Below are 25,220 nucleotides of genomic sequence, written 5' to 3' on the forward strand. Positions count from 1 at the left end.
GAGTGATGGCATGCGCCTGTAAGCCCAGCTACTCGGGAGGCTGAGGCAGGAGAATCGCTTGAACCCAGGAGGCGGAGGTTGTGGTGAACGGAGACCACACCGTTGCACTCCAGCCTGGGTGACAGAGCAAGACTCGGTCTCAGAAAAAAAAAAAAAAAAAAAAAAAGAAGTGGAGAAGGGGCTCCTGGTCTCTGTGGAAACCATGGCCAGTAGCAGCCTCTGTGCCTGTCTTCTGGGCTCAAGAGTTGTCCTATAAACCTCAGCTCAGTGTGGGCTGGTGAGAAAAACAATGCTAAAAACATTCTCCAACTGTTTCCAAGAAAATGAAACATCCTTAACCACAAAAGAGTTGACACTTGTTTTCCCAGCTGCAACTTTTACTGACTGAAATGTCTTATCTCTTTAGACAATGAAGACAAGAAACCCACTGCAGTCCCCAAGAAACCCAGTGCTGGTGAGAAGGGCTTGTTCCTAGTATCCAAAGAAAAAGAGCAAATCATTTTCTCTGACAGCAGGATGAGACTTAGGCAACTAGAAAGAAGAGAGAAGTGATTTGAGTGCTCCGGATGGAGTCTGGTTAATAGTTAATACTGGAATTGTGTTATGATGTTGCATTTCATGTAGTGATTCCAGTAAGAGAATGGTTGCTGATGTGAAATGTTTTGGGGCCATTTGGACAACATCTCCATGTGCTTTTATTCTAAGGGTCTGAGTTACTCTGTCTTTAGATTTTCTTCCCTTTTTTTTTTTTTTTTGGAGATGGCGTCTCATTCTTGTCTCCCGGGCTGGAGTGCAGTGGTGTGATCTCGGCTCACTGCAACCTCTGCCTCCCAGGTTCGGTGATTCTCCTGCCTCAGCTGCCTCAGTAGCTGGGACTGCAGGCACCAGCCACCACACCCGGTTAATTGTTGTATTTTTAGTCGAGACGAGGTTTCACTATGTTGGCCAGGCTGGTCTCGAACTCCTGACTTCAGGCAATCTGCCTCCCAAAGTGCTGGGATTACAGGTTTGAGCCACCATGCCCGGCCTGTGTCTTTAGATTTGAACTTCCTGGGAGAGAGAGCATTTGGTGCTGAGATCTCCCCCATAATGACCAACAAGTGAACTCATCTCTCAACCTGTGGGCACACACCTCATTTGTTCTCAATGCTGTTCTTTCTGTTTTTTTTTTTTGTTTTTTTTTTTGTTTTTTTTTTTTGAGATGGAGTCTCGCTCTGTCACCCAGGCTGGAGTGCAGTAGCGCAATCTTGGCTCACTGCAAGCTCCGCCTCCCGGGTTCACACCATTCTCCTGCCTCAGCCTCCCAAGTAGCTGGGACTACAGGCGCCCGCCACCACGCCCGGCTAATTTTTTTGTATTTTTAGTAAAGACGGGATTTCATCGTGTTAGCCAGGATGGTCTCGATCTCCTGACCTCGTGATCCACCCGCCTTGGCCTCCCAAAGTGCTGGGATTACAGGCGTGAGCCACCGCACCCGGCCCACAGTGCTGTTCTTTCAAACAAAAGTCAGAAACAAGAGCCATGTGATGGAATTGCCCAAGGATCAACCCCACTGGCGCATAAACAGAGTAAAAATGTTGCCAAAACTTACGGCATCAGTGTCTTACAGCTAAGACACTGTCTTGTCTTAGCACTTCTGAGTTTTCTAATATAAAACATTAATAGCTCCACTTCATTATTGGGCTTCCTGTCTAGAATGTCAGCTCATGAGCAAAGGGACCCTGTGTCCCCAGATCCTTGAACTAAGCAATCGTGCAGATAGCACCAATGAGTAACTGTTGAGCGTCTGAATTTATACTATCATAGTCTCCTTGAGGAAGGGACTGGAAATTCCCGTACGTGACTCAGGATGGCTCAGTACATGCTGTTGGGTGGATGCCAGCAACCATTCCTCCATCTTATTGGGTTTTCAAAATCATTCTTCATACTAGAAGACAAGATCTGAGGCCATGGTGAACAGTCACATGAGTTACGGAGCACATGTGGGTTAATAGAGCCACGTTTTAGACACCCTCTAGCCTAAATCTGATCACAGTCATCTGTCCCCTTCTCTTAGGGTCTACCTTTCCAAAGTTGTTAGGGACCTGGGAGGAGAGGATGATGGGATGGGGAGTCAACAGGAGAAAATCATGTGCAGGCAGAATTGGAATTTCAACTTGGTCCAGGCAACACAATTCGTTTATAAATTACTTTATTTCTCTCTCTCTCCCCACTGCCCCTCCTCTGAGAGCTTCTCTCCTAGCTTTTTCTCTATCTCTGTCTCTCTGTTTTTTACTCTTTTTATCTGAGAGAATAGTGATGTAAAAATGGTCAGGAATTCACTTTTTCTAATGAGATCCTGGTCAAGCTGATATTCAGAAAAGTATTTAGCAATGTGGGGCTGTGGTGTGTTTTTGATCTGTTCATGAGGTCATTCCTTCCTCGTTTCTCTCTGGAATTTGGTATTAACTGCTTTTCCCCCTCTTTTAGGGGATGACTTTGACTTAGGAGATGCTGTTGTTGATGGAGGAAATGGTGAGTATTATCCTTTAATCTCTTCTGCTGCTGACCTGCTTATTATCACCCAATTATGATCATTTCAGAGAGAATTCTCCCATTTAAATTATAAAGGGAACCAGTTTTCACAGTGGAAACCTAGGGAATAGTTGTGTTGGTTTGTTCTTGCTGTTGTCGTTGGGTTTTTCTTTACAACCAGTACGTGTGCTTTTATTTTAAAACTCTTACAGTCTTTGGAAGGACATGAGACAAATGTGCCTACCCTGGCCAGGGCTGGCTTTGTGAGCGTGTGACCTGTGCAGTGGCACAGGACCCCATGGCATGTTGGTTTGGCCTGGGCACCATATGGGTTTACTGCTCTGTTGCTGCCATCTTGGAACACTTAATAAAATTTGAAAAATGGGTCCCACCTTTTTATTTTGGCCCCAGAAATTCTGTAGCTGGTGTGGACACCCACTTTAATTTGTACTGAACATACTTGAAATTAAGAACTGTGGCTTAAAGTTGATGGGAGGAAACTGGCAGGAGACTGTGTGTGTACAGGTATCCCCACCAGGACAAAGGCCAAGGTCCAATTTCTGTTCAGGAAACCATCTGTATATAAACTGATGTTTCATTTTCTTTACTGCAAGGCACTTATAATTGCAACTCTCATCTTTCACAAACAGACGACCCACCACCACCGAACCCACCCAAACCGAAGCCAAATCCAAACCCCAACCACCCTAGTTCCTCTGGTAAGAGTCTCTGACTGTGTGGGATGTCTTCAGGTTGTTCAGAATTCAGTGATATTTATGTCAGCTGAGAGGAGGTGATTTCAGATGAGTGTGTGCTTACTGTTGACTGCCTGTGCAGTCTAATGCCCATGTTCATGTAGTGGAAAATGTACATTTCAAAAATATATATTCAGCTTGGATTTTATTTTTAGTTTGCTTTTTTTTTTTTTTTTTTTTTGAGACAGAGTCTTGTTCTGTCACCCAGGCTGGAGTGCAGTGGTGCCATCTTGGCTCACTGCAACCTCCACCTACTGGGTTCAAGTGATTCTCCTGTATCAGCCTTCTGAGTAGAATTACAGGCACACACTGCCATGCCCGGCTAATTTTTGTATTTTTAGTAGAGACAGGGTTTTGCCATGTTGGCCAGGCTGGTCTCGAACTCCTGACCTCAAGTGATCCGCCCACCTTGGCCTCCCAAAAGTGCTGGGATGACAGGTGTGAGCCACTGTGCCTGGACTAGTTTGCTACTTTTACTTCCAAGTTCCATCTTATGGAACTTCTTAAAAATTGCATACAAGAATTTAAATGTAGACTTGATAAAGAGAAAAGTATTGGCATACACATTTCTTATGGAGAAGCTAGTGTGTTTTAAATCTTTCTGCCCTTAAATATTTAAGTCAGTTTTCCTGACATATCACAGCATTTTCAGCGTAATTTGAATAGCACCAGTTTTTTTTTTTTTAGCTGAATGGTTGTCGAAAGTTTATATGTTTAGGGTTTTTTTGTTTACATATTTAATTTTTAACACAGAAGAATATTAATGATGTCCATATCTTGTTGACATTTTGATGGCTATTTGTGCTAGTATTTTATATATCTTTTTTTTTTTCTTTTTTGACACAGGGTCTCACTCTGTTGTCCAGGCTAGAATACAGTGGTGTGATCATATTAAATATAAAAGCATACCACAGCCTCCAACTGCTGGGCTAGAGAGATCCCCCTGCCTCAGCCTTTCAAGTAGCTGGCGCTACAGGCACACAACACCGTGACCAGTTAGTTTTTTCATTTTTTTGTAGAAATAGGGTCTCAGTATGTTGCCCAGGCTGCTCTGAAATTCCTGGCCTCAAGCAATCCTCTTGCCTCAGCATCCCAAATCTCTGAGATTACAGTCACGAGCCACCTCACCCAGCCTATATAGTAATCTAAATGAGATAAATTTTAAATAAAGTTCCAAGTCTTTTGTTTGTACTGCATTGTAACATTACTTTTTGCTTACTGATATTCCATGAACATTTTTTCATGTCATGTAATCATTTCTATCTTATGAGTTTTACTGATAATCATGTACTATTACATACTACATATATAATTATATACTTCCTTTAACTAATCCCTAATTCTGAAAATGTTATGTTTCTTCTGGCATTTTAGAATTATGAATTAACAAAGCAAATCTGAGTCAACTCCATGCACTATTTTTATTCCTTTGAAGACATTTCTAGCATTCAAATAGTTTAGATCAATGTATATGAGTACTTTCATAGCTTTTGACCTGGTTGTTAATTTGCTGCAGAATTTTACCAATTTATTTTGATGCCAGGGGTGTGTGCAAATGTCCCTGTCTTCACACCGTCTCCAATATTAGTTATCACCTAGGAAACCTTTGCAAATAGTGTGAAATTTTCTATCAACTTTCTCCTGGTTTCATGACTTTACTTTTAAAATTAAAAAAAAAAAAAACCTGCATCAATTGGCCGTGGATACTTCTTATTTTGTGTATTGTATGCTTTACCTTTTATTCTTATATTCTGATATGACATTATCGATTTATAAGCCTTCTTCATTTATTTACAGACATAAATATTGCCAGCATGCAATATTATGCTCACATTTTTCCACTTTATTTATGGTTTTTTGTTTTGTTTTGTTTTGAGACTGAGTTTAGCTCTTCTTGCCCAGGCTGGAGTGCAGTGGTGCCATCTTGGCTCACTGCAACCTCCACCTCCAGGATTCAAGTGATTCTCCTGCCTCAGCCTCCCGAGTAGCTGGGATTACATGTGCCTGTCACCACACCCGGCTAATTTTTATATTCTTAGTAGAGATGGGGTTTCACCATGTTGTTGAACAGGCCGGTTTTCATGAGTTTTTCCTTTATTCTAAGACATGAAGACCCTTGGAGGAGTTCCAGGTTGACAGGTGATGCTGTATTTTGTTTCCTAGGTAGCTTTTCAGATGCTGACCTTGCGGATGGCATTTCAGGTGGAGAAGGTACAGTTATCTTGTTTTTTGTCTCTTTTCTCTCTCCATCCCATGATGCCCACCTGCTCTGCAGAATCACTACAGGGTCTAAACTCTCAGCTCTCTGTGAACTCACAGTGAAATGTTCAGCCATCTCTGTGAGAACTCTGCCTGTTTGCTGAGGCTTCAAGGATGTGGGAAGTAAAGGCTGCCCTGTAGAGGTTCGGTCCTGGGAGAAGAGTTCAGGGCCCAGGCAGCTGCCCCACTTTTCTGAGGGACAGGGCCTGTTGAATGGGCCCTTCTCACCATCTCCTCACCCATCCATTCACCTGTGTGTTCTTGCAAATAGCTAGTGTTGTTTCAGCTTCGTTTTATTAGGCTGTTTTCTGTAATTTAAGGAATGTGAATATTAAAGCCCTGAGAATAGTGATAATGCCTGGGAGTACGGGTTCTCAGAGTACCCCTAGAGTGTAACAGGCAGCACCCCAGCTCTGTAGCTGTGTAACATGCACCCTTAGAGTGTAATAGGCAGGACCTCAGCTCTGTAGCTGGGTAACATGTACCCCCATAGAGTGTAAGAAGCAGGACCCCAGCCTCTTCACGGTCCTGGCTGTGAATTTTTCCTTGACTCCAAATCTTCCCGTTGCAGACGTTGCTTTTGTCTTGCAGGAAAAGGAGGCAGTGATGGTGGAGGAAACCACAGGAAAGAAGGGGAAGAGGGTAGGTGCACCTGGCTTCTGTCTTCTTGTCTCTCCCACATGGTGTTGAGAAGGGGAAGCAGAATGTCTGAGAGCTGGTGGACTGCACTGGCATCGGCCTCCTAAAGCTACTGGCAGGAGGCACGGGTGTTCTGTGCCAAGTGCTCCCAAGTGATGTAGCTGCAGAGGTCCCCCCAGCAAACCAGCCCTGCTCCAGGTGCCCACATGACCCGGATTGTATGTTTGGTCACCTGCCCACGATGCCCTGGCTGGCGATCTGACCCCTGCATCACGCTTAGCCTTGTCCTTGTGTTTACAAAAGCTCCTACACTCACCCTAACGATCAGAAGCTTGTGACGCAGTATCCTCGGTTGCGCTTGGCCCTTGAGAACATCAGTAACCAGGTGGGAGGTCGGAATGTGGATCACTCCCACCCTGGCTGTAACAGGCATTGTGTTCTCCATGGAAGTGCCGGTGATGTATCTCCTGTCTCCTTTTTCGTAACCTTTTCCCTTAGATGGGACAAGAAAATAATGACAGAAAGAATTCCTTTTAAAACTGTAAAGAAAACAAAATGAGGTAAGAGAGAAGTAGGGAGGAAGAAAAGAAGGAAGGAGGGAAAGAAAGAAGGAAGGAGGGATAGAGAGAGAGAAGGAAGGAAGGAGGGAAGAAGGGAAGGAAGGAAGGGAGGGAAGGAGGGAGGGAAGAAAGGAAAAGAGAGAGGGAGGGGAAAAAGGGAGGAAGGAAAGGAAGGAAAAGAAGGAGGGAGGGAAAAAGGAAGGGAGGAGGGAGGGAGAAAGGAAGGAAAGGAGGAAGGAAGGAAGGAAGGAAGGACAAGAAAGACGGAGGGAGGGAAAAGAAGGAAGGAAGGAGGGAGGAAAGAAGGAAGGAAGAAGAAGGAAGGAAGGCAGTGAAGGGAAACGGAGGGAGGGAAGGAAGGAAGGCAGGAGGAAGGGAGGAAGGAAGGAAGGGGAAGGGAGGAAAGGAAGGAAAGGAGAGAGGGAAACAGAAGAAAAGGAGGAAAGGAAGGAAAGGGAAGGAGAGAGGAGAAACAGGAGAGAGGGAGGGGCGAGGACAATAGCTTCATATTTTAGTATCTCAAATTCTCAGGGACTTTGCTTCTAGCAAAATGCCTGGTTTTAAGCAACTTCTTTGGCAGAAGAGATACTAATTTGGCCAAAGATTTTAACACCTGTTTGCCATTTTAATCACTGATAAAATGTGGATTCTTAAAATATGCAACGAATGTTTGTGGAAAAAGAAAAGTGGGTAGTCTACCCTTGTTTTGGGTATTTATTATTTTTATGGATACAGTTCTTGAATTCTAGGCTTTCTTTGAAGAGGTAGTATCTGTAGCCCTCACCTAGGACTACAAGGTCATTTTTTAAAAAATAGCTAAGAAAACACATGTCTGGCATGTTTATCTCAGGCCATCGTTCTTGGCCTTCTAGAGAGTTAATGTCTACTATGTCACTTCATCAGGGAGGGGTAGTTAAGCTTGAAAAATTTTCCATGACATGACTCTGTCCTGCACATATTAAAGACTGGCCGAGTGAACACACCACCCACAGGCCATGTTTGGAGCCAGTGTTTTTGCTGAAAGTCAGATGATTCTCCTTCCTCGTCGTGGAGGGTGGAGAAGATTCTATCTGGAGAAGGGTCCTCTAAAGCTCACATCTGGCATTTGGAATTAAGAATCTCTTCAATGGCCAGGTGTGGTGGCTCATGCCTGTCATCCCAGAACTTTGGGAGGCTGAGGCGGGAGGATTGCTTGAGACCAAGAGTTCAAAACCAGCCTGGCCAACATGGTGAAACCCCTTTTCTACAAAAAATACAAAAGTTAGGCCAGGTGCGGTGGCTCATACCTGTAATCTTAGCACTTTGGGAGGCCAAGGTGGGTGGATCACTTGAGGTCAGGAGTTCGAGACCAGCCTGGCCAACATGGTGAAACCCCATCTCTACAAAAAATACAAAAATTAGCCGGGCGTGTGGCATGCACCTGTAGACCTAGCTACTCGGGAGGCACAAGAATTGGTTGAACCCGGGAAGCAGAGGCTTCAGTGAGCTGAAATCGTGCCACTGCACTCCAGCCTGGGTGACAAAGTAAGACTGCATTTAAAAAAAAAAAAAAAAAAAAGCTAGCCAGGGGTGGTGACACACACCTGTAATCCCAGCTACTTGGGAGGCTGAGGCAGGAGAACAGCTTGAACCTGGGATGCAGAGGTTGCAGTGAGCCGAGATCACACCACTGCACTCCAGCCTGGGCAACAGAACAAGACTGTCTCCCAACAACAAAAAAGAATTATTGCTGGAATAACATTAAAAAAAAAAAAAAAAGGCTGAGTGTGGTGGCTCATGCATGTAATCCCAGAATTTTGGGAGGCCTAGGCAGCAGGCAGGTTGCTTTAGGCTTGGAGTTTGAGATCAGACTGGGCAACATAGCAAGACCCCAATTCTATAAAACCACAGTAATTAACCAGGCATGGTGGTGCACACCTGTAGTCCCAGCTACTCGGAAGGCTGAAGTGGGAGGATCTCATGAGCCCAGGAGTTTGAGATTGCAGTGAGCTGTGATTACGTCATTGCATTTCAGCCTGTTTGACAGAGCAAGAACCCATCTCAAAATAATACACAATAATAATTAAATAGAGATAGATTTAAAATGTTTGCATTGAAACCCAAAGCTATCTTCAAGGGGTGGAAAAGGAGCATTCTAACGATACAAAACGCATTGGCAAATGCACCAAGCATTGCAGGTCTTTGCTTCTTTATCTTCTGCCCCTGCCTGGGCTCTTTCCTCCAGGTTTGATGTCCAGCTCTCTCTTTCTTTTTTGTTTTGTTTTGTTTTGAGATGGTGAATTGCTCTGTCGCCCAGGCTGGAGTGCAGTGGCACAATCTCGGCTCACTGCAACCTCTGCCTCCCGGGTTCAAGCGATTCTCAGGACTCAGCCTCCTGAGTAGCTGGGATTAAAGGCACCCACCCCTACTCCCGGCTAATTTTTGTATTTTTCGTAGAGACGGGTTTTACCATGTTGACCAGGCTGGTCTCAAACTGACCTCAGGCAATCCACCTGCCTCGGCCTCCCAAAGTGCTGGGATTACAGGCGTGAGCCACCACGCCCAGCCCCAGCTCTCTCTTTCCATCTGTCTTCGTCTTTTTTTGTCTCTGCCTTGGTCCTGCTGAGCTTCTGCCCGTCCCTTGCTGGCCTCTCTTCATGTCTCTTTTCTCTCGCTCCACTCCCTCCACGGTCCGACCAGGTCTGCCCAGCACAACTGGGGATGGGAGACTGTGCCTTGCTTTGCCTTCGCGTGTACCATCCTCGGCATGCTTCCTTTGCAAATCGGTCAGCTCAGGCGTCTGAGATGTTCTGAGGATCTTGGTGCTCTCAGACTGACTGTCTCTGCCAGCCACTGCCTCCTGGGATTTTCTCTGCACCGTGTGTGTCTCAATCACGATGCTGTGTGCTTCCTCCTGCAGCTGATGCCCCAGGCGTGATCCCCGGGATTGTGGGGGCTGTCGTGGTCGCTGTGGCTGGAGCCATCTCTAGCTTCATTGCTTACCAGAAAAAGAAGCTGTGCTTCAAAGAAAATGGTAAGTCTCGCTCCGCTGGTGCCTCTCCTTCATGCCTTGCTGATTGGAAAACTGTGCTTTCTTTAAAAGGCAGAAACCAAACTCAGGCTGGCACGAAACAGGTGCACGATGACTGACGGTTCGTGAAACTGCTAAAATTCTGGAATCGAACCTTCTGGCTTTGATTTCAGGGCTGTTCTGCCTTGTGTTTTGTTGTGTGAAAGTTTACAAGTTCCTCACTGCTGCAGCGCTTGGGTTGTTTACGTCTACAAAGTGGGAAATGGTTGGTACATACGCCGCGGAATTGTTGCTGGGGTTAGAGACAGTCCTGCAGGAAAGCCTCTACAAGTTACCCTGCAGAGAGCAAAGGTGGAAGACATTTAGCTCTGATTATTTACAATCAATGTCATCATTAGGAGGAGAGCCGTGACCAGGGGGCCACCACGGTCCTTTATCCACCCAGGAGAGTTAAGTTAAAACCCAGCACAAGGCCGGACATGGTGGCTCACGCCTGTAATCCCAGCACTTTGGGAGGCCGAGACGAGTGGATCACGAGGTCAGGAGGAGATCGAGACCATCCTGGCTAACACGGTGAAACCCCGTCTCTACTAAAAATATTTAAAAAATTAGCTGGGCGTGGTGGCGTGTGCCTGTAGTCCCAGCTACTCGGGAGGCTGAGGCAGGAGAATGGTGTGAATCTGGGAGGCAGAGCTTGCAGTGAGCTGAGATTGTGTGACTGCACTCCAGCCTGGGCAACAGAGTGAGACTCCATCTCAAAAACCAAACCGAAACAAAACAAAAGCCAGCACAGCGGATTCCCTTTCTGTTAGTACCAAAAACCCACAAGGCACCCAGGACCTGGGAAGTTTCTTGGATCGGGACTAAAATTTATAGAGGAATTAGGAGGAGGACGTACTCACCATTGCAATCCTCCTAGGGCAGTCAGCAGGCTCTTTGGGACCTCGTATTCAAAAGTCCCTAAATCATTTAGGATCCGCCGTGAAGCTGGGAAGTAAGCTCTGCTATTTGGAACACAGCTAACATGCATGCATCACTGGGCAGTTATATTTAGCTCTTGCCTTCCCTCTTGCATGACCAAGCACTGTGGTTTGCAGGGATCCCATCGACCGGGGACAGCTACTCTTATTTTTTATTTTTTATTTTCTTGAGACAGAGTTTCGCTCTGTTGCTCAGGCTGGAGTGCAGTGGCGCAATCTCAGCTCACTGCAACCTCCATTCCACCAGGTTCAAGTGATTCTCCTGCCTCAGCCTCCTGAGTAGCTGGGATTATAGGCACCCACCACCACACCCGGCTAATTTTTGTATTTTTAGTAGAGACGGGGTCTCACCATGTTGGCCAGGCTGGCCTCCAACTCCTCTCCTCAAGTGATCCAACTGCCTCGGCCTCCCAGAATCTTGGGATTACAGGCGTGAGGCACCACACGCGGCCAACAGCTACTGTTTTATGGAGGAGCCCCTGGGGTCCCTCACGCCTCTGGGTGTCTGAACTTCTCACCCTACTTAGATCTTAAGTCCTTATTCATTCTTGGTCACTGATGTCATTCACCCAAAGCACTGCCTCCTGAAGATTTTAGAGGGATTCCTAGAACATTTGAATAGATGCTGGTGTGGAGAAAGTTAGACTGTAGGGGTGGAGTTTCCCTGTAATCTCCCATCATTCCAGCATTTGACATCCACAAACATTATTTAGAGCGTGAAATGGAGAGTCCTAAACAGCTTTCGTTCGGATCTCAAGACTTTAAATGAGCTGCTCGTGTTTATTTCCCCGTTCTTGCTGTGGGGTTTTGGGCAGTGCATGGAAGACAATTGCCTCCTACCTGGTGGGCGGACTAGTGGGAAATGGTGTTTGGTTGTTTCTTTTTTTTTTTGAGATGGAGTCTCACTCTGTCACCCAGGCTGGAATGCAATGGCTCCATCTTGGCTCACTGCAACCTCCACCTCCCGGGTTCTCCTGCCTCAGCCTCCCGAGTAGCTGGGATTACAGATGTGCACCACCACGCACAGCTAATTTTTGTTTTTTTTTAGTAGAGATGGAGTTTCGTCATGTTGGTCAGGCTGGTCTCGAACTCCTGACCTTGGATGATCCACCCGCCTTGACCTCCCAAAGTGTTGGGATTGCAGGCGTGAGCCACCGTGCCCAGCTGGTGTTTGGTTGATTGAATGGCAGTTTTGAGCAGGACCCAAATGGACAGATGACCACATTCAAGGAGATGCCTATAAGAGACGTATGATTAGAATCACGTTGGAAAAAAGCAAACAGCAAAACATTCTTCTCCCCTCTTGCTTCTTCTAGAAGTAGTGGAGGGGTTAAAACAGTAGGGACTTAATGGAAGGGAATTTTTGTTTGCTTTTCAATGACATTTCTTTTTCTTTTCTGAAACTGTTCAACTCACAGCATAATATTCAACCAGGAGGTAAGGAAGGCTTGTTTGCCAGGACAGGATGCGTAATATTTTAGATGTTGTATTTCAAACTCTCTGGCTTTTTTTTTTTTTGGGACGGAGTCTCGCTCTATCGCCCAGAATGGAGTGCAGTGGTGCAATCTTGGCTCACTGCAACCTCTGCCTCCCGGGTTCAAGCAATTCTCCTGCCTCAGCCTCCGAAGTAGCTGGAATTACAGGTGGCGTCACCACACCCGGCTAATTTTTGTATTTTTAGTAGAGATGGGGGTTCACCATGTTGGACACACTGGTCTCGAACTCGTGACCTCAGGTGATTCCCCCACCTTGGCCTCCCAAAGTGTTGGGATTATAGGCGTGAGTCAAAGCACCCGGCCTCTTTTTTAGAATCCCAGACAATTGTTGAACACTTTTGGATTAAACTACAAAATCTCTGATTGATGATTCTCTGAAAATCTTTAGGTCAACCCAAATTGGATTCATGAGTTGCAAAGGATGTTTATTACCTTGTGCGTGCAGACGTAGGAACTTTTGGGATCTTGTAAGCCTATTTCATATTCACATCCTGTATTAGTCCGTTTTCACACTGCTATGCAGAACTGCCGAAGACTGGATAATTGATGAAGGAAAGAGGATTAATTGATTCACAGTTCAGCATGGCTGGGGAGGCCTCAGGAAACTTACAATCATGGCAGAAGGGGACGCAAGGCACCATCCTGTTATCATGAGAACAGCATGGGGGAACCTTCGCTATGATTCAGTGACCCCCGGCTAGTCTCTCCCTGGACACGTGGGGATTATGGGAATTACAATTCAAGATGAGATTTGGGTGGGGACACAGAGGCTCACGATATCACATCCAAAGACACACAAACTCGGGAAAGCACCCAGGAGGCTTAATAGACTTGATTTTGTCAAAAATTTAGAAATAGAATTGGGAAAAGGAAAAACAACTTTTCCTCTACCTTATCCACCCCGCCACCCCTGGGTCTTGGTCTTGGGTGGAAGCATTTTCTTTTTTTATTGCAGGAGGTGGGGCAGGCATGAACAATGAAAGTTCTCACTGGGTAGAAACAATTTTCCTAGATTTTTCAAGAACAAAAGCAAATGTGTCCCGGCGAGGTGGCCCACACTTTGTAATCCCAGTGCTTTGGGAGTCCAAGGAAAGAGGATTGCTTGAGCCCAGGAGTTCAAGATCAGCCTGGGCAACATTGTGAAACCTCATCTCTACAAAAAATGTAAAAAATTAGCTGGGCGTGCTTGCGCCTGCCTGTGGTCCCAACTACTCTGGAGGCTGAGGTGTGAGGATTGCTTGAGCCCAGGAATTGGAGGCTGCAGTAAGCCGTGATTGCACCACTGCACTCCAGCCTGGACGACAGACAGAGACCCTGTCTCTAGATATAAAAATAAAAATACCTTTTTTTTTTTCTGAGACGGAGTCTCACTCTGTCACCCAGGCTGGAGTGCAATGGCGTGATCTCAGCTCACTGCAGCCTCTGCCTCCCGGGTTCAAGCGACTCTCCTGCCTCAGCCTCCCGAGCAGCTGGGACTACAGGTGCGTGCCACTACGTCCAGCTAATTTTTCATATTATTAGTAGAGACGGAGTTTTGCCGTGTTAGCCAGGATGGTGTTGATCTCCTGACCTCGTGATCCGCCTGCCTTGGCCTCCCAAAGTGCTAGAATTACAGGCATGAGCCACTGTGCCCGGCCCCCAAAATAATTTTTTTTTAAAAAAGCATCCTTTCTGAAGAATTGGCTCAGGGAGTCCAAGATTCACTTTATACTACTGAGATGCTAGGCTAATTTTCTTCTAATATTTTCTATAAGTCTTTTATTCTGATGCCAAATTAACAGAAGGTCCAACTTTCAATTCCTGGTTTGCTTTCTAGTTGTCCAGGTATTGATTTTCTTGGCCTTTTGTAAATGCACAAAGCAAAGGGCCAAAAAGAAAATAAAATAAAGCATAACAAAGAGAAGCAAGAGATGGTGAAACCCCGTCTCTACTAAAAATACAAAAATTAGCTGTGCATGATGGTGGGCGCCTGTAATCCCAGCTACTTGGGAGGCTGAGACAGGGAATTGCTTGAACCCGGGAGGCAGAGGTTGCAGTGAGCCAAGACGGTGCCACCGCACTCCGGCCTGGATAACAGAGTGAGACTCTGTCTCAAAAAAAAAAAAAAAAGAAAAAGAGAAAGCAAACAAAAACAAGGCACTATTCTACAAATACCAAGACCCTACCTCAAAAGAGGACCTTTCCAACTGCATCCACTCACAGCTTGGTTTTTATACCTGAATTATAAAATGAGTTTAATGTTTATCTCAGTGACATGGTTTTGTTAGTAGACATGGAATTGCGATGTTGGATCGAGTTATCCGGAAGACGAAAGATGTCAGAGCCCTCAGCCTCTGTGGCAGGATTTTGCTTTATGGGTTTGATTTCCGGGATGGTGATTTTGAGATCTGGCAACCGCATAGGTTCATGGGGAGCTTGGAGATTTCATAAGAAGGATGTGAGTATAGGATGCCCTGGTCCTTCAAGAAACCATGGGCCAGGCGCGGTGGCTCATGCCTGTCATCCCAGCACTTTGGGAGGCCGAGGCGGGTGGATCACCTGAGGTCAGGAGTTTGAGACCAGCCTGGTCAACATGGTAAAACCCTGGTTCTACTAAAAATTCAAAAATTAGCCAGGCGTGGTGGTGCACACATGTAATTCCAGGTACTCGGGAGGCTGATGCAGGAGAATCGCTTAAACCCAGGAGGCAGAGTTGCAGTGAGCTGAGATCGAGCCACTGCACTCCAGCCTGGGGACAAGAGCGAGACTTTGTCTCAAAAAAAAAAAAAAAAAGAAAAGAAAAGAAAAGAAACCATGCCCAGTTTTGAGGATACTGTTATTCTACCAGACAGGCTCATTTTCCGGGACTGTGTCATTGCATTGAAATTTGTGGTGTTTGTTAAATTTGTATTAAAATTAGTCCCAGGTGAGTGGGTAGACATAGGTGAGTCTTCCGCATCTTTCCGACAAGGAGATGCCTTCATCAAATCCTGTGACTTGATATAGATTTACTGAGAAGCTTTGCAGTGTTATATTTTGGGGTTCACGGATTAGAAACTCCTTGTGGAATCAGATGGCTCTCTGTCTGTTATAGGCTGGTGCAAAAGTAACTGTGGTTTATGCCATTAAAAGTAATAGCAACATAGCAAGACCTCGTGTCTACAAAAAATGTAAAGAAAAATTAGCTGAGTGTGGTGGCTCCCAGCTAATTTTTTACCTTTTTTTGTAGAGACAGAATCTTGCTATGTTGCCATTACTTTTAATGGCAAAAACCACAATTACTTTTGCACCAGCCTCCCTTCCTCCCTTCCTACAGATTTGAGTTTGTGGTGCTTGGGCTTCTCCTGGTTTTTGTCCATGTGCTATGAAGGGGCCTGTTTAAGCTGCTTCTCTCATGCACTCGGGGTCTGTGACTTTGCATCTGGATGTGTTGGCTTCGTGGAGGACCTGGCTCAGACCACTAACCGCACGGAGCCTGACCACTTCCCACAGAGCCCAGCTTCCGTGGCTGGCACGGGGTGCTCAGGACGCTGTCCTTTGGCTGTGGTGGCTGGTCCTACTGCTCTGTTTACCAGGGTCCTGGGCTCACAGTGGGTTTCTTGAGGCTTTGGCAAGATGGGCGATTGGCTCTCCCTGTCTCCTTCTTTCTCTTTCTTCTTTTCTGCCTTTCTTCCTTCCCTCCTCCTTTCTTTCCCCCTCCCTCCTTCTTTTCTCTCTTCCTTCCCTGCTTTTCTCTTTCTTCCTTTGCCCTCAGTTCTCCCTCTCTCTTTTCATTCTTTGTTGAACTCTCCCTCTTTCTTCCTCCCTCCCTTCCATTCTTCTTTTCCTCCTTTTTTCCTTTTTCTCTCTTCCTTTTTTCTATCTCTTCCTTTCTTCCTTCTCTTTTCTTCTTATGTACCTCTTTCTTTTTTCTCTCTTCCTTCCTTCCTTTCCTTCCATCCCTCCCTCCTTCTTTCCTTTTTCCTCCCTCCATCCCTTCCTCCTTTCCTTCCTTCCTTTCTTTTTTTCTCTGTTCTTTCGGTCTCTCTTCATCCATCTCTCCTTTTCTTACATGCCTCTTTGCTTCCTTCCTTCTTTCTTCTCTCCCTCCTTCCCTCCTTTCCTTCCTTCCCTTCCTCCTTCCCTCTCTCCTTCCCTTCCTCCCTCCCTCCCTCATTTCCTTCCTCCCTGCTTCACTTCTTCCTCCCTCCCTTCCTCCATACCTCCCTGCTTCCTTTTTTCCAACCTCCTTCCCTCCTCGTTCCTTCCCCCTCTTTCTGCCTTCCTCCATCCCTTTGTCCCATCCCTCCTTCCTTCTTCCCTCCTGCTCTCCCTGTTCCCTGCCTCCCTCCCTGCCTTCCTCTGTCTCTCCCTTCCTCCACTCCTTAATTTTGGTTTCCACTTCCCACTCTCACACTTTGAGCCTCTATCCCGTTACTTCCTTGCTCAGAGCAGCTCTTTCTAACACCTCCCTGCTGCTGGGAGCCCCAGCGCACAGCAAAAGCAGACCCAGCGTCAGTTTACTTTTTTTATTATTATTTTTTGTCTTTTTCAACTTTCCATTTCAGATGGCTGAAGACCTAGGGGTGAGCAGAGAACCCAGCCCAGGCCTGCGGAGCGTCCTGACCGTAATCGTTTTATCTGCTAAGATGCAGCCTTAAAGCAAACCCTTCCATCTGCCGCTCCCCTCGCCCTGCTGGCAAATTCCCACCACAATGGGATGCTCAATCACATGGCAGATTCTCTGCCTTCAGTTCCATATGCTTTTGCCTTTCTTGATGCACAGAAGCTCATTATAGCAAATCATATTTCTGCGTAAGAGCTTCAGAAAATGAAGAGAAATGCAGATATTTTCTTTTAAACGTAAATCTAACAGAAACAGGGCAGTGACTTCCATGTTTTAATGAGTTTTGTCCCTAAGTCCATCCCTGCCAAGGGAACAAAGTGGGGCCCGGGGTGGCCACCCTCTTCCCTGCAGTGTCCTAGGTTAAGCTCACTCACATCCTAAGGATTTGACCTTCCAGGTCATGCATGGATTTTTAAATCTTCAACCTTTTCAGCCCTTCACTTGCATTTCTCACTGCACTTCCTATGAAGCGGTTCTTAACTCTTTCTTTGATCAGTGTTCCAAGCAGGTGCACATCTTGGTTCCTAGAAAAACAAAATTCATATGTTGAGGAATCACCTAAACATCTCCTGATGTTCACACTCTAAGGCGTGTTGGGAATTGGTGGGTGGTCAGGTCCCTATTCACACATTTGAGCACGGAGCCTCTGCGGCCGTCTTCCTTGGATTCTCTCATGTCCCTGAAACACACAAATTGTACCTGGATTTTCCTTCCGTTTCCAAAGGCCACCAACTTGTTCTTCAATGTAATTTAACTTTTTTTCTTTCTTTTACTTTTCTTATTTTTTCTTTCTTTTCATTTTTTTCTTATTTCTGTTCCTTCTATTTATTTTACTTTTCTTATTTGTTATATGTTATTTCTTTTCTTACTTTTCTTCTTTTTTCATTTTTCTTTCTTTTTTTTTTTTTTTTTCTTTTTTGAATTGGAGTCTCACTCTGTTGCCCAGGCTGGAGTGCAGTGGTGCAATCTTGGCTCACTGCAGCCTCCACCTCCTGGGTTCAAGCGATTCTCCTGCCTCAGCCTCCCGAGTAGCTGGGACTACAGGCGCATACCACCACACCCAGCTAATTTTTGTATTTTTAGTAGAGACGGAGTTTCTCCATGTTGGCCAGGCTGGTCTCGAACTTCTGACCTCAGGTAATCTGCCTGCCCCAGCCTTCCAAAGTGTGTGAGCCACTGTGCCTGGCCCTTTTTCTTTTTTCTTGTTTTTTTTTCTCTTATTTCTTTTTTCTTATTTGTTTTCCTTTTTGCTTTTTCTTTTTATCTTATTTCTTTTACTTATTTTTCTACTTTTATTTCTTCTCCGTTTTTCTTCATTCTTTTCCTCTTATTTCTTTGACTTTTCTAATTTCTTTTTTTTATTTTCCTTTTTTTTCATATTCCTTTTAATTTTTTCTTACTTCTTTTACTTTTCTTATTTGCCCTCCTGTGGAAATGAGGCATAGCCTCCCTTATGGTTGAGCCGTAGTTCTAGCTGAGCACAGATGGTTTGATCCTCCTGTGTTGGGGCATTGTATGGTGTGAGGGCACAAAACCTTGACCCACATGGGTCTGGTCACCTTCTCACAGAGGTCACCTTTACAGCCCCCCACTCTTTGAAGGATGTGTCCCAAGGTGTCTCAAGTCTGATGCAATGAAAGCTGCCCCCCAATGACCACAGGACTGAGTCCAGAATGTCCTGCATGTTTCCCAGAGTGTCTGTCCTAACACCACTTAAAGATTAGCCACTGCTAGACAGTGATCCTCAGGTATATGGTCTCAGGATTGGCCCCAAGTGCATGGTGTGTGTGTGTATAAATATATCTTCACAAAGCATAGGGACCCATTAAAGCCATATTGCTTTGCTGAATGGTTCTAATAGCTACAGATGATTTTTAGCCTGAAAGAAAAGCACCACGAATTGTTTGAAGTTGACTTGTCAGATGTGGCATGCTTGGTCTAAGTTTTGACAGGAAGGGTATGTGGGTGGGGGTGTACGGAGCATCTCATTAGACCAGTTCTCCTCCTGAGAGGTCCGTGATGTTGGAACTGTTGCCCCCAAATGGACTTTGCCCTTGGGAGACTTTATACTTTTCAATGGACTTTTTCCCTCTTTAAAACTCGCCAGCTTTTATGTAGTGTTTTATAAAATTACTGGAATAAAAAGAACATCTTTTATGCTTTTTAACCAATGAGGGGAGAGGGAGAAATTATTTGTCCTCTGAAATGAATGCAGGTTTTCAATTTCTAGCCGGGACAGTTTGCTGCAAAATGCACCCGTGTTGACAACTTGCCACTGGCAGAACAAATGACATTTGTGGTGAACATTTTCGGATTGTTTCGAATATTCTTCTCTTCCGGGGGGGTTTCCTCTCTTTTTCTTAAATCAAAGAATTTGGCCTCTTTGTGTGGGAGTCATTTAGTGGTTAGGGGAGAACAGTTGAAACTGTGGAGTTCACATAGTATAAACTGGCGAGGCTGTCTCTGCTGCTGTCATTAAAAGTTACGCTGCTGGCTCGGCACGGTGGTTCACACCTGTAATCCCAGCACTTTGGGAGGCCGAGGCGGGCAGATCACGAGGTCAGGAGATCGAGACCATCCTGGCTAACATGGTGAAACCCCATCTCTACTAAAAATACAAAAAATTAGCTGGGCACGGTGGCGGGCGCCTGTAGTCCCAGCTACTTGGGAGGCTGAGGCAGGAGAATGGCGTGAACCCTGGAGGCAGAGGTTGCAGTGAGCTGAGATCGCGCCACTGCGTTCCAGCCTGGGCGACAGAGCAAGACTCTGTCTCAAAAAAAAAAGTTACGCTGCTGCACCATACAAACGTGTTCCTTTACGAAGGCATTTGAACCACAGATGGGGCTGTTTTACAAATAGCATGGTCTTTGTGAGTGGGAAACGCGTGGCCACAGATTCGATGAGCTGCTGCTGCTTCCCTTTGTGTTGAAAATGTGGGTGTTCCTTCACACCAACACTGGAAATAAATAAATACCTATTGATCTGTGCATCTCTTACGTGTTTCCAATTCTGTTGGCTTATGCTGTGGGTCAGAAAAGAAGTGACACCGACAACATTTGGGGAGTTGACCCTGTTTGCATTGTGGCATGTTTGAAACATTTTTTAATGGAAATTTGGGAATAGAGGGCCAGGCGCGGTGGCTCAGGCCTGTAATCCCAGTACTTTGAGAGGTCGAGGTGGGCGGGGATCACAAGATCAGGAGATCAAGACCATCCTGGCTAACACGGTGGAACCCGATCTCTACTAAAAATACAAAAAATTAGCCAGGCGTGGTCGTGCATACCTGAAATCCCAGCTACTCTGGAGGCTGAGGCAGGAGAATCGCTTGAACCCGGGAGGTGGAGGTTGCAGTGAGCTGAGATTGTGCCACTGCACTCCAGCCTGGGCGACAGCGAGACTCTGTCTCAAAAAAAAATAATAATAATAATAAATAAATAAATAAATAAATTTGGGAATAGAAATAAGACTGGGAAAAAATGCTGGAGGAGGAAGAAAACCGGGTACACAAGACCCCTTGGCTGTCTTGTCCTTTGATGGCTGGGGCAGTTCTTAGTGGTCTGAGTCTTCACTCACCTCTCTGCATTCTGAGGGAGGTAGAAGAGGGGACAGGAGAGCCAATTCAACCTGAGAAGGATGATCGGTGGAGGTGGGTAAAGGAAGAAAGTCCCCTTTCCCCAGGTATTGAAAAGATGCTAATCTGCTGAGATTCTTTGCATTTATTTTTATTTATTTTAATTTTTATTTTGAGACAGTCTCGCTCTGTCACCAACGCTGGAGTGCAGTGCCACGATCTCAGCTCACTGCAACCTCCACCTCTTGGGTTCAAATGATTCTCCTGCCTCAGCCTCCCAAGTAGCTGGGACTACAGGTGCACGCCACCACGCCCAGCTAATTTTTGTATTTTTAATAGAGATGGGGTTTCACCATGTTGGCAAGGATGGGCTGGATCTCTTGACCTCGTGATCTGCCCGCCTAGGCCTCCCAAAGTGCTGGGATTACAGGTATGAGCCACCGTGCCCAGCCTCTGCATTTATTTTTATTTATTTATTTATATTTTTATTTTGAGACAGTCTTGCCCTGTCACCCAGGCTGGAGTGCAGTAGTGTGATCTCAGCTCACTGCAACCTCCACCTCCTGGGTTCAAACGATCCTCCTGCCTCAGCCTCCTCAGTAGCTGGGAGTATAGGTGCATGCCACCACGCCCAGCTAAGTTTTGTATTTTTCAGTAGAGACGGGGTTTCACCATGTTGGCCAGGCTGGTCTCGAACTCCTGACCGCAAGTGATCCACCTGCCTCAGCCTCCCAAAGTGCTGGGATTACAGGCGTGAGCCACCACGCCCAGCCGTCTGCATTTGTTTGATGAGTTTGGGGGCAGTTATAAATAAGAATCTTATTTTCAAAGATGCATGTACTTTTTTTTTTTTATAGAAAGAGCTTCCATGTGCGTGTTCCTCAGTGTTTAGGGAGAAGAAAGCAACCCTTAAAACAGAGGAAAATGAAGCTGCTTGGATTACCCTGTTGAAGTTCATCTCTGCCTGTGCCATGCATGAAAAAATACTGGCAAAGTCTTCACTTAGATGAGTGTTAGACTCCATGTTCCCAGTGGGTCTTGGGGTTCAGAACTGAGTGCTCTCATCCAAGCAATAGGAGCGTCGACCTCAGGAAAGCCCAAGTGTTTTGTGTGTATTTTGAGGAGTGGGTTCTCTGTTGCGCTGAGCCTCTCTGTGTGTTTTCTTCTTGTTTTCAGCAGAACAAGGGGAGGTGGACATGGAGAGCCACCGGAATGCCAACACAGAGCCAGCTGGTAAGAAGGACGGGGAACGGCGGCTTGCACACATGGCCAGTGTTCCCATTTTATCTTCTCCATCCTCTCCCATCTTGCTGTCCTGCACACATTCTCAAATTTGGTTGCATGGCTTTGAATGTCTTCCTTTATGTCTCGTTGCTTTTGAGGGATACTTTCAAAAGACAATGAATGTGTAAACTTCCTAGGGCCTGGGCCTTCAGAGAAGACCTGTATGTGCCTAAGTCTCTGTTTAACAAAATAGTAAGGAAGTTTTCCCAGGAGTTCGAGACCAGCCTGGCCAACATGATGAAACCCTGTCTCTACTAAAAATACAAAATTAGCTGAGTGTGGTGGTGGGCACCTGTAATCCCAGCTACTTGGGAGGCTGAGGCAGGAGAATCGCTTGAACCTGGGAGGTAGAGGTTGCAGTGAGCCGAGATCGTGCCATTGCACTCCAGCCTGGGCGACACAGTGAGACTGTTTAAAAAAAAAAAAAAAAAGTTCCAAGTGGCACACCACTGGTGCATCGTTGGGAAGTCCACAGCTGGCTGGTGTGTACTGGGAATCAAAAGTCCATCTTCTGAAATATAACTTGTTAAGTTTTGCTGTCACCTTTTTTTTGTTGTTAGAGATAGGGTCTCACTCTGTTGCCCAGGCTGGAGTGCAGTGGCATGATCATAGCTTACTGCAGCCTCAACCTCCTGGGCTCAAGGGATCCTCTCACCTCAGCCTCCTGATTAGCTGGAACCACAGGCGTGCACCACCATGCCCGGCTGATTTGTTTTTTTTTATTTTGTAGAGACAAGCTCTCACTAGGTTGCCCAGACAGGGTCTCACTATGTTGCCCGTCGTGAGCTCAAGCAACCCTCCCACCTCAGCTTCCCAGAGTGCTGGGGTTCCAGGCGTGAACTACCGCACCCAGCCTGCTATCACCTTCTAAAAATCCTCTCAACCAGGTGGAAAATGTGGTTAAGAAGAGACTTTAATTCGTGAGAAGCTTCTCGGGGTAAAAGGCAGGCATTTTGCCATCAGAACCACTTTTGAAAATGGCAAGAAAAAAGTTTATGTGTGTATATATGTGTGTGTATTTTTTTCTTTTATTTGTGCATACATTGGAACTTTCTCATTTGCCTGAGAGATGCAGCGTTTATTTTTAATAGCAGCTGTCAAATTGAGAGGTATTTTTAATGAAATGATTTAAAGTATTTTAATTTTTTTTCTTTTTGAGATGGAGTCTCTCTCTGTCACCCAGGCTGGAGTGCAGTGGTGCGACCTCTGCTCACTGCAACCCCTGCCTCCCAGTTTCAAGTGATTCTCCTTCCTCAGCCTTCTGAGTAGCTGAGACCACAGGCACCCACCATCATGCCCCACTAATTTTCTTTCTATTTTTAGTAGAGACGGGGCTTTCGCCATGTTGGCCAGACTGGTCTCGAACTCCGTACCTCAAGTTATCTGCCCACCTCGGCCTCCCAAAGTGCTAGGATTACAGGCATGAGCCACCGTGCCTGGCATTCAATTTTAAAGATAGAGACTTCTAGAAAGTTAGTGTCTCGCCAGACGCGGTGGCTAATGCCTGTAATCCCAGCGCTTTGGGAGGCTGAAGGGGGCAGATCACCTGAGGTTGGGAGTTCGAGCCCAGCCTGACCAACATGGAGAAACCCCGTCTCTACTAAAAAAAAAAGAAAAAAAAAAAAATTAGCCAGGCACCATGGCACATGCCTGTAATTCCAGCTACTCAGAAGGCTGAGGCAGCAGAATCCCTTGAACCCAGGAGGCAGAGGTTGTGGTGAGCCAAGATCGCGCCATTGCACTCCAGCCTGGGCAACAAGAGCAAAACTCTGTCTCAAAAATAGTAATAATAATAAAAGAAAGTTAGTGTCTTGTTGACTGCTCTTTCGAGTCAGGGAAAGATGTTTAGAACAAGCTATATCTTAAAGAGAAAAGGAAGATTTCTTCTGCCCACTGTAATGAAGTTGTCTGGCTTCATTAGCCAGTACATTGGTATATATGTGTGGGGCCCTCGTTACTTGAAGGGCTTGGCATTCCAGTGTTTTCTGCCACCATTGCTCTTAATTCCTTCTTCCAAATCCCAGCTTCTCCCTCCAAAATAGTTTTAAGACTGACATGCAGAATAAAGTTTCCAAAACTTAAATGAATGGACCAGAAAATCTCAGCCCAGCATCATTGCAAATCAATAAAAACCGCACACTGTCATTTAGAAGATTTATTCTTCCATTTGGTAAGTTATAGGCATTTGTTAGTGTCTCTGTGACGTCGTTAGTGGAAATTGCCTTCTGCTGTTTTCCTTCTGCTGTTTCTGCAGTATCCTTTTTTTTAATGAATGGCATCGTTCAATGAAATTGATTGAATTGACTGAGATTTAGGGTTTTGCTTTTTCGTGATGAGTTTTGGGCCCATTTTTCTTATGCAGAAATAAAACCACTGGCTCCTGAAAGTTTTAGGAACTGTGTCCACGTGAGTGCTCAGGGAACTGGGAATGACTTTCTTTTGTCTCTGTCTCCCACAGTTCAGCGTACTCTTTTAGAGAAATAGAAGATTGTCGGCAGAAACAGCGCAGGCGTTGGCAGCAGGGTTAGAACAGCTGCCTGAGGCTCCTCCCCGAAGGACACCTGCGTGAGGGCAGAGATGGAGGCCTTCTGTTCATGGCAGATTCTTTGTTTTAATCTTGCGATGTGCTTTGCTTGTTGCTGGGCGGATGATGTTTACTAACGATGAATTTTACATCCAAAGGGGGATAGGCACTTGGACCCCCATTCTCCAAGGCCGAGGGGGGGCGGTTTCCCATGGGATGTGAAAGGCTGGCCATTATTAAGTACCCGTAACTCAAATGTCAACCCCACCGAGGCACCCCCAGTCCCCCAGAATCTCGGCTGTTTACAAATCACGTGTCCATTGAGCACGTCTGAAACTTCCCTGGTAGCCCTGACTTTTTTTAAATTAAAATAAGGTAAGCCCTTCAATTTGTTTCTTCAATATTTCTTTCATTTGTAGGGATATTTCTTTTTCATATCGGACTAATAAAAAGAAATTAGAAACCAAGTACTTTTTTTTTTTACTTCAATGTTTTGCCGTGGGTGGATGTTAAAGAAGGCCGTGGTAATTTACAGGATGGGTTCCAAGTTTTCTTCTGGGGCTTTAAGGCAGATTTCCAGCCTAAGTGCTAGCTCTTTATTTCCAAAATGTCCTTCTTGGGCTCTTTTCCTTTCCCGTGTCCTGCCACATCAGAACGGGTACTCTTCTACACCCAGATACTCCCAGTCAGATACTCTCCTCCATCCAGAAACTCTGTTTCCAGATACTCTCCCTGCAGCTAGGTATCCCCTTGAGTCCTGTTGCTCCCTGCTTCCAAATACTCCTCTAAATCCAGGTACTCCCTACGTCCAGATACTGTACTTCCTAAGATGTACAAGATGTACCGCATTTTCCCGACACTGAAGACTTGACCCTGTGGTGGGTTGGTTAAATACATTATGGCCCAGATTGCAATGGATCTTCTGCCTTGTTAAAAAGAATGAATGAGTCAAGGGTCTTTTTGTTTACTGACACTGCCTAGCATGTATTGAAGCTCAGTAAACACTTGCAGAATAAATCACAGAAAAGCCTCTCTCCTTAAGG

General features: G+C 45.7%; 1 protein-coding gene across 6 annotated transcripts in view; it reads left to right on the forward strand.

Moving 5' to 3' along the window:
• CD99 (CD99 molecule (Xg blood group)) overlaps nt 1-24,644 on the forward strand; it is a 51,392-nt gene extending 26,748 nt beyond the window's left edge. The window contains exons 3-10 of one of the 6 annotated variants that reach the window (XM_054545387.2): nt 407-454; nt 2,470-2,514; nt 3,165-3,233; nt 5,433-5,480; nt 6,120-6,170; nt 9,627-9,740; nt 21,546-21,602; nt 24,112-24,644. In XM_054545387.2, coding sequence (XP_054401362.1) covers nt 407-454; nt 2,470-2,514; nt 3,165-3,233; nt 5,433-5,480; nt 6,120-6,170; nt 9,627-9,740; nt 21,546-21,602; nt 24,112-24,137 — 458 coding nt within the window. In that variant the 3' untranslated portion in view covers nt 24,138-24,644. Of the gene's footprint in view, nt 1-406; nt 455-2,469; nt 2,515-3,164; nt 3,234-5,432; nt 5,481-6,119; nt 6,171-9,626; nt 9,741-16,739; nt 18,970-21,226; nt 21,336-21,545; nt 21,603-24,111 lie in introns of those variants that run through there. The other 5 variants (XM_063721454.1, XM_063721458.1, XM_063721455.1 and 2 more) reach the window with 5 other exon arrangements.
• The last annotated feature ends 576 nt before the right edge of the window (nt 24,645-25,220 follow it).

Source organism: Pongo abelii, chromosome Y, assembly GCF_028885655.2.
Source record: "Pongo abelii isolate AG06213 chromosome Y, NHGRI_mPonAbe1-v2.0_pri, whole genome shotgun sequence".
Taxonomy (NCBI): domain Eukaryota; kingdom Metazoa; phylum Chordata; class Mammalia; order Primates; family Hominidae; genus Pongo; species Pongo abelii.